The sequence below is a fragment of the Beta vulgaris genome, chromosome 5, assembly GCF_026745355.1.
Source record: "Beta vulgaris subsp. vulgaris cultivar EL10 chromosome 5, EL10.2, whole genome shotgun sequence".
NCBI lineage: Eukaryota > Viridiplantae > Streptophyta > Magnoliopsida > Caryophyllales > Amaranthaceae > Beta > Beta vulgaris.
The window spans coordinates 38,173,872-38,182,996 of NC_079206.1; the positions used below are offsets into that span (position 1 = coordinate 38,173,872).

The 9,125-nt window shown below is 36.2% G+C and overlaps 1 protein-coding gene across 1 annotated transcript; it reads right to left on the reverse strand.

The window, feature by feature from the left end:
* Positions 1-3,996: 3,996 nt before the first annotated feature.
* On the reverse strand, positions 3,997-8,810 carry LOC104893707 (V-type proton ATPase subunit c''2-like). The gene is made up of 3 exons (XM_010679842.1): positions 8,661-8,810; positions 4,251-4,396; positions 3,997-4,168 (listed from the first exon to the last, which is right to left on the reverse strand). The coding sequence occupies exons 1-3, from the start codon at positions 8,808-8,810 to the stop codon at positions 3,997-3,999; spliced, it is 468 nt and encodes a 155-aa protein (XP_010678144.1).
* Positions 8,811-9,125: the final 315 nt, after the last annotated feature.

The window sequence follows — 9,125 nt, forward strand, 5'->3', positions numbered from 1 at the left end:
CAATTTCAACGCAATTTCGAAAAAATCCAACAACCCCTCAAAGTTAAAGATCGAATTTTACCTGCTTGTGGAGCGTTGGACGATTTGGTCTTCGCACCAGCGTCAAAATGAAAGCCTGATATCCAAAATTATAGCTTCGATCAGTAGATCTGAAATTCCAAGGAGAAAGACAAGGAATGAGAAAAGGAGAGAGAATGGTGGAAAAAAAGCTTGAGCAGACATAGAAAGAGAAAGAGGAGATGAGCTTCACAAAAAAAATGAGAGTTGGGGTCCTAAAAAGACAAAGACAAGACAACAAATTCAGGAAGAACACGTTGTACAAGAATACTGTATAATTTGGCATATTAGTATTTTTAAAAAAAAAATACATACTTCCCTCTAAAAAAATATTTACTAAAAAGAAAATAGCTAAATATACTAAAAAGAGTGTAATCTCACATTTGAGTAAAGTTATGGAGGTTAATCACCACAAGTGAAACTTAAGGGGTCTAATTTCACTTTTGAATGAACTTAGGTGGGTTATTCACCACTTTCGCGCATTCATGATATGCAAACTTACAATATATATATAGCAGTAAATCTTATGCTAATTCAGTTGGACTTATTTTCTAATATCTAACAAATTTCTTACTGTTATCTCACTTCACTTCCCATAAGGATTGCTTGCACTGAACCTCCCTTGAATTCTATGAGTCTTTCTCCTAAACATTGATGCACTGATGTCTAATTCGAGGTCTACATTTGGTGGGCAAGAAAGGAAGAATGAAGCAGCCATTATATTGCCTGCATAAATGAACCAATACATTCACTTAATGACATGCTATAAGCATAATATAACCCAGTATAGTCCAAATATATACTTCATATGATATATTGCCCAAATGGGTATCACGATGCCCCCCACTAATTCTGTTCATAGAAACCCTTCTTTATCTATAGTTTGGGATAAGAATCGGACTACAAATATTACCTGCAAATCAATAAGTTTGTGTACATTAAATACATCCTTCATCGAATGTGATCAGACTTATAAGAAGATAAGTAAGACTTGGATGCATCTTTAGCTGAATTTTTCAAATAATAATCATTTGATACCAGTCTCTCCTGATTCATGTGCAGCTATAAATCAATTACAAATCAGGTGGGTATTCTGTCTCCCCTGATATAGGGATACATTCAACTTTCAAATACTTGTCAACATCATTAGGCTTGGGACAGTAAACCTGCTTATTGAGATACCATTTGATCAAAGACAAGCAGTGACTAGTGAGAACGAAGACATGAAGCCACTTTCAGATCAAAGACTTCTGATAAGCAAGTTGTCTTGAATGTGGTATGACCTGCTATTTGCACTTATTTCCGAAGTCTTCACCTTCTAACCAGATTATGTTAGCTTGTTTAAAGTTGTTTACATAATGGACTGGTTTGCATAATGTTAGGACTGATTTCTTCTTTTTATCTTGTTTTTCGTATACCTTTTTAACATGTGTTCTTAATAGCAGATTAATAAGCCACCCACTCAACCAACTCAAGAACTAGATGGATCATCTAATCCCCTGAAAAGTCAGGAGGATCCTATTGAAACTGAGCAAGATCCTCTTTACCTCACTTAGTTTGAAAAGACTAAGAAGTACATTTTTACCTCACTTTATTTAAGAAGACTATTTAATATATTTGTGGCTATGTCTCATGCTCAGTAGCTTTATTAGATTAAATACTTACTTTTTTGATGCTGAGACGATCTTGTGCACTAGGCATAAAACAGGCTGGGAACCTAATGCTAAAAAAGATTATGAAGAAATGAAAAAGCTTCATTATACACAAATAAAGAGACACATGGTAAAGGTTCACTCAATGTTAAAGATGCATACATGGAGGTTTTCCAACACAAATCTGGGTATGTGAGAGGGCTTGGTCCCGGTGCTCGGCCACCAAAGAAACTCAGAACTGAAGGGAAAAACAACGAAGTAAGAGTTGAACTTTCTGCACAAATTCAAAAATTGAAAGATAATGCTACAGCACGACAGGTTTCACTCGTGAGTGAAATTGAGACCCTTGGGGCATCTAATGAGGCGCTTAGAACGTCCAATGAAGAGCTTGTAACATCAGATGATGAACTTAAAGCTATAATTTCTAGAACAAATATAGAAGCCATTAAACGTGAAAAAAAGCTCAGGGAAGATATGATAAAAATCTTTTAAGAAATGAGGTAAACATTTTTTTACTATACCTTACCTTATGAATGATAATTTTTCAACCTCTTATATGTTGGAGTTTACATGTCATTAATAAAAATGTGCTGATTTTCATGTAGTTATTTATTAATTATCATGGATAGCATCATCGTAAGTAGCAGTGAGCGAGATAGACAATAGCAATATAGCTGCATTCTTTATGTTATGTTTAAGAAAACTTTTTATACTGCACTTTTTGTGAGGTAGTGCATTTTTTGCAGATTTTGAGGTAGTTATACTTTCATCATCACGAATGGCTTCATTGCAAGCAGGAGTGAACAATGAGCAAGACATATCTGCATATATTTATTCATTTATAAGCCAAAATCTTTTTTTTTTCTCTGCTACATCTTCTATTCCACATGCTTGTTAATTATTCACCCAAATAGAACAAATAAATTTCTTGAGGAAGATAAATATAGGAGTTGGTATGTTCCAATGAATCAGATAATCATTTAGCTTCACTCATCTTTTCTTTGTCATTTCTATTGTGATATTACAAGGCCAAGATCTAACTTGCATCTTCTCAAAACAAACCACTTCAACCCACTACCAATATAAGGGTTCAAATTCATAAAAGCAAAAGGTTATAATATTGTTGTTAGGTGAAGCATTTTAACAGTTTTTAATAGGGTTTTTAACATTTCTTGGTAATTGCAGTTGTTCTTCAAGCATTGTTAGCATTCTGCCATAGTAGTGTTTTGATTGGAACGAATTGTTTTAGTTTGTAAGTATGAAGCAGTCTTGTGGCATTGAAATTGTGAATTTAGAAGGAATTTGGTTGAGTTGTGGAGAACCACTTTCAGGTTTTGATTTGGTTTTGGTTTATTGTTTTGTGAAATTGTGGGGTGGTACCTTGGTATAATTGACTAGTTGTTGTAGAATCAACCCTTGGTTTGATGACATTGCTTTGTTGGTTTGATGATATTGTTTTGTTATGGATGCTCGATCACTTGGTAGTCCAATTTTGGGGAGATGCTGCCGGAATTTTGGCAGAATTACTGTTTTCGCTGTAGTTGTTTGGTTTCGATGGCTCATACTTGAATGCTAAATTCAAATTTTATTAGCTGCTAGTTGTTCAAATGTAAATTGTCTTCCATTATTGCGGAGTATCTTTTTTTGTCCATATTGCCGTAATTACCAAAGCAGTGAAAGCAAAAAAAATGCTAGCAACTTTAATTCAACACCATAGGATTTGTAAGAAATAGAAAGATTTCAATGTAGGAGAGATAATGAAATGATGAATTAATTTATTAGATTGAAGCTACAGTAACATTGAATTTCGGATGAAAATAGAAGACTTTGGCTGAAATTGGCAGGTAAGGAAGTAGGGTGGGTCAGTGTTTCAATGCTAATGGGTGTTTTGGTCTTCTCGTTTCATCTTTCATGGGTTAAAAGTGGGCCCTGTCAACTTTTATCCACTTTTCCGTCAAATGGTGGTGTTTTTTAAAAAAATTAAGTGTTAGGTGGTTTTTTTGGTAGAGGGTGAGAATTAGATTGGGATAAGTTGTAAAGTTACGTAAGTACCCTTACTAATAATTTTCTTCTTTCCCTCATTATTATATTTTTATTAAGGGTAAATCTGTAACTTTACCAACAATCTTTATCTCTCCTCCTAATACCACACCCCCCATGGCTTTATTTCGGTGGTATAAAAATAGAAAAGGATTCAGATGTACAAGAAGCAATGTAAGCAATTTCACTACATGACATGCATTTCAGCTGCTAAAATGAGGAGGAAGGAAATTTACCGTTCTGCATATTATGCAGCCGTTGATGGCCAAGTTGCTTGAGCAGACATGATGATGCCAATAATCACGCTAAACAACCCAAGTGCACTGCCGAAAATCTCAATCACAAGAACCTTCACAAACAGTGACGAGTTTTGAGCATCAGATAGTGCGCAACTGCTTCCTATGATACCCACACACAGCCTGTAGTGTTACATATGAAGTGATGAATTGAAAACGAAACATTCAGATGCTAGATTCAAGTTTAAATAATATGAGCACTTACCCGCAAACAAGGTTTGCAAACCCCACTATGATTCTGGATGCAAAGATTGCATATCCAGCTCGAAGAGACTCAGGCTCATAGATCTGCGATGAGGGGACACTCTCGAGCTTTGTTTGCAGGATGATAGCCGGAGCCCTATAACACCACTGCTTCAAAAAAAGACTGCACTGAAGGGAAAAATAACATTTATTTTAAGTTGTGCAAGATTCACATGAGATTCAAATCAGGGAGGCAGCAATAGATGAGTAAATGAAATCAACTGCAAGACAATGAAGTGGAAGTAGAACAGTTGTTGGTAAGAAGGAAAGCACCAGCGAGGAGGCAGGTCTTGGAGAAAAACAGTGATGTGCCACATGTAGCAAATTGCGTCCAGCGGAATATGCTTCGCCAAGTGCAGGGGCTTCTGCGCCCTGCGCATAAGCCTCTACAAAACTCTTTTGGGGGGGTTCTTACCCATGTGGGACCCACACTTTCAACTCTATCTGAACAAATGTTCATTACAACATTACGCGCGACAAACCAACGAATTTCAAGTTATATTTCTCGCTTTTTAGCGAATGAACTTTTTGTAAGTTATATTTCTCGCTTTTTAGCGAATGAACTTTTCCTAAGTTATATTTCTCGCTTTTTAGCGAAGGGACATTTCGTTAGTTATATTTCTGACTGTTTAGCGAACGAACTTCTCGTAAGTTATATTTCTCGGTTTTTAGCGAACGAACTTTTGTAAGTTATATTTCTCGCTTTTTAGCGAACGAACTTTTCGTAAGTTATATTTCTCGCTTTTTAGATAACGAACATTTCGTAAGTTATATTTCTCGCTTTTTAGCGAATGAACTTTTCTTAAGTTATATCTCTCACTTTTTAGCGAACGAACTTTTGTAAGTTGTATCTCTCGTCTTTTAAGTTATATCTCTCGCTTTTGAGCAAATGTGTCATGTGCACAAGCCTCTTCAATGTGCTTGGGGGCTTCATAACAAAACACAAACCTTTAGGTATACAGACCATTTCCAATCAATGACGGAAAACAAACCATAAATAACGAAACACAAACCGTTAAGTCTACGAACCATTTCAAATCAATGACGGATTACAAACCGTCAATAACATATACTTCCTCCGTTTCTTTTTACATCGCTACACTTTGCATTATGGGAAGTTTCACATTACTTGCTACACTTCTTTTTTGGGCAATAAACTCTCTCTATCTCTCTCCTCCCACATGGGTCCCTTTTCTTTTTACTCTCTACCTCTCTCTTCCCCAAAAATTGCCTAGGAGTCCGTGAAATGAGAAGTGTAGTGAGTAAAAATAAACGGATGAAGTACCAGTAGAGAAAGGTAGTCGATTTGCGTCGGACCTGGGACCCCTATTTGCGTCGGACTCGCATCCGACGACACAGGTCTCGACGCATATGACCTATAATAGATCTGTGTCGTATTCGAAAACGATGCAGATCTTTTAGCTATTTGCGTCGCACGTAGTATACGATGCGACGCAGCTGGCTCTTTGAGCCAAACAAAGCAGAGAGGATTTGCGTCGCATACTAAGCCATGTTCGACGCAAATTATCACCCCAGCCCCAAGGTTGATTTATGTCGCACATAGCCAAGAGTGCGATGCAAATTCATGATTTGCGTCGCACCCCATGCTATGTTCGACGCACATCCTCTCCCCAGCCCCCACAAATGTTGCAAAGGTAATGTGCGTCGCACATAGCCTAATGTGCGACATAAATCAGGCATCTGCGTCGCACCCTCAGCTACGTGCGACGCAAATTGTCTGCTTTATGCATCGCACCCAGTGCCATGTGTGACGCAGATGTTGGTCTTTCTTTTTTTTTCGTTTTTTCTAGCTTTTTTTGTTGGTATGTTTCCATATTTCTAAACCTCATGATTCAAAAACTAAACAAAAAATTATATTAACAATTGTGAGCTAAATTTTCGGCAGAGTCTCCTTTGTAATTTGGATATCCCAAGAAATCGTTGGGAAAAAGTTATATATCTAAAAAAAACATGTTTCAATTCATCTCAAACCATCTCAAACAAGCAACCAATGTTGCAATAATCAACCAATTCAACCAATAATGTACAATTACTACAATCACTAAAAATTTACTTGGCCCTTTGTTCTTTAATGAGCCGTACAAAGTGTAGCGCAAAAAGGTCTTTGAGTTCGTTCGTATCATCTATGGAGTATGGCTCAATGCTTGAAGGAAAATTCTATAAATATGTTAACTTAGTTAATAAACTTTAAAATTATGTAAGTCAAGTAACGAATTTACAACGTATATATACCTCATTCAAATCATTTGACTCAAAGAGAAAGCGGACGATTAGAAACATGTAACTCATCACGAAATAACTGCATTCATCTCCTCTTGTAACACCCCCAAAATCCATACATGTCTACGACTACGTCGCATCGACTTTGGGAGTGTTACCGCCGCGATGAAACGCAAGGCATAATAAGAAAAACGTTAACTCAAATCATTGTCTCAAAAACTGAAATGCAGTGAAATAAAAGTGTAACTACAACTCGAGAATCATCAACGACTCCTTTTATTTGAACCACAAACCACTTACGCAAATCTTTGGAAATCTAATAGTACTTAATCAAAATGCTTTAAAGTTCAAATACTAATGACTATCCCCCGTATGCTCGATATCATGCAGCAGCACCAGTACACCTAGTCTGCTCCCCATTGCAGCATCAATGGTTATCACAGGTCAACAATACATAATAACACACAATCAGCTATGCTGAGTACATAATGAACCATTGAATGCATATAAACACAAACAAAACAATAGTGAACAGTCCTAAGCATGATACTACAATACGTTACATCCTTTACTCTTTATTTAGTTGGCAGCGAACGGGCACCGTCATCTTACTAGAATCATACGGGCAACTTAATCCTTAATAGCCAACTTGGTCTATTAGATGAAATGAAAATACGGTTTCGTTCTGTCAACTTAGTATGCCATAGTTCATTTTTAATACTGTCCATTCATATCACAATAACATAGAATCATTTAACATGTTCTCTTAGTTACAATACTCAAATCTTTTCTCTTGTAACACTCTTGTTACACTATGGATCAGATTAATATGAATACAATGCTCATGTTATACGATAGAATTACGCATTCCAATGCAACAATCTCAACAAACAAAACGTTCCCTATCATGATTCTAGGTTCCAATACAATAAATCGCAACCTAATCATGATACTAGTACTTGCAACTAAACTGGTACGCGTACGTACCTTGTAACGGAGAATTTTCGCTATATTAACCAAACGTGCCGCTTATGAAATTTGGACCTAAACGATTAAGTACATCAGTGCTACGTCCTTGATAATACTATCAACTAATACGTAACTAACTATAACGACTTAGTAATTCAAAATATAAACGATAGCTAACTTCTTTTTCTTTTCTATTCTATTGAGCTTAACATCTTTTAGAAGTCGATGTTAGTGAGCAAACTGATTTTAGTTCGTGTAATGGTCTACTACCATTACCAAATCCATTCACGTCATATGTCTAATCAAGTCTTATGTCCAATATCCAAAATCAGTTTCGCATAGCAAGGTTATACTTCCAACAAATAACAATAATCTGATTTCTTCACTTCCCACCTTAATTACAATCCTTAAACCAGATTCACCACTTAAATCAGATTAATAATTTAAACTAATTACACAACTTAATAAGTTACTAATTTACTCAAATTACAAATTAATTACTTACAACTTAAATTAATTATAAAAACAGAATAAAGAATAATAAAACTGATACAATATATTCCATACATATTAGGTTTCTTTTATACAGCTAAATTCGCCTGCGAAATTTACATGAGTTTCAAATTCTAAAGTGAGCATTCAAGAATTCTAACTCATAATCGAAACACATAGTTCTAAAGTGAGCATTCAAGAATTCTAACTCATAAATGAAACACATAGTTCTAAAGTGAGCATTCAAGAATTCTAACTCATAATCGAAACACACACTAGTAGAATTAATGCTATTTGCTGCGGTAATATTGCTGCGGTTTTACCTATACGCAGCAATATAACACGCAAAAAGAAAAGAAAAAATAGAAATTGACAATATTGCTGCGGTTCCCGCCAAAACCGCAATAATATTGTGTAACGGATTAATTTTGAACAAAATGTGGGGCCCAGGCCAACTAATATTGTTGCGGTTTCCACGTAGGACCACAGCAATATATTAAAAAAATATTTTTTTTAATATATTGCAGCGGTCCCACGTGGAAACCGCAGCAATATTAGCTGGCAAAAAAAAAAATAACGGGCCCTCGTTCTCAGTTCTCACATACTCTCTCTCACATATTTCACGATACATTCTCTTAGTCTCTCTCTCTCTTCTCACATACTCTCATACTCTCTCACACTTTCCGGCGACTTGGGGTCTTCGCTTCTCCCCCAGCGAGTTTATCTCCGGCGACTTGGGTTTCTCCACCGGCGAGTTTATTTCGACCGCTTCTCCACCGTTTCGCGCAGACCACCGTTTCTCCTCAATTCGCATCTCCATCGAAGCTTCTTCTCCCACCTCGTTTCTCCTCGCTTCTCCACCTGCGCCACTTCTTCGACAGCGATTCTCGTACCACCTCCGGCTCTTCTCCTCCCACCGGCGAGGGTTTTTATCATATTAGGTTAGTTTTTTTTTTAATTTTTCTTAATTAGTGTTTTAATTTAGAATTTGGCTTAAATTATAGTTTAAAATGATTACTATAAAGTATATATATGCTTAGTTATAAGATTTGAGTATTAAAAACTGATTTTGTGATAATTTTGCTTTAGTTTTTGTATGCCCTAATATGTTATACGGGATTGTTTATGCGTAAGT

What these genes read in the sequence shown, in the direction of transcription:
- LOC104893707 (XM_010679842.1), bottom strand. Translation starts at nt 8,810, where the DNA reads ATGGAGATGCGAATTGAGGAGAAACGGTGGTCTGCGCGAAACGGTGGA. An exon ending in TCGCCGGAAAGTGTGAGAGA is followed by an intron (nt 4,397 to 8,660) that starts GTATGAGAGTAT and finishes TTTTTGAAGCAG; the next exon opens with TGGTGTTATAGGGCTCCGGC. An exon ending in TTTGCAAACCTTGTTTGCGG is followed by an intron (nt 4,169 to 4,250) that starts GTAAGTGCTCAT and finishes GTAACACTACAG; the next exon opens with GCTGTGTGTGGGTATCATAG.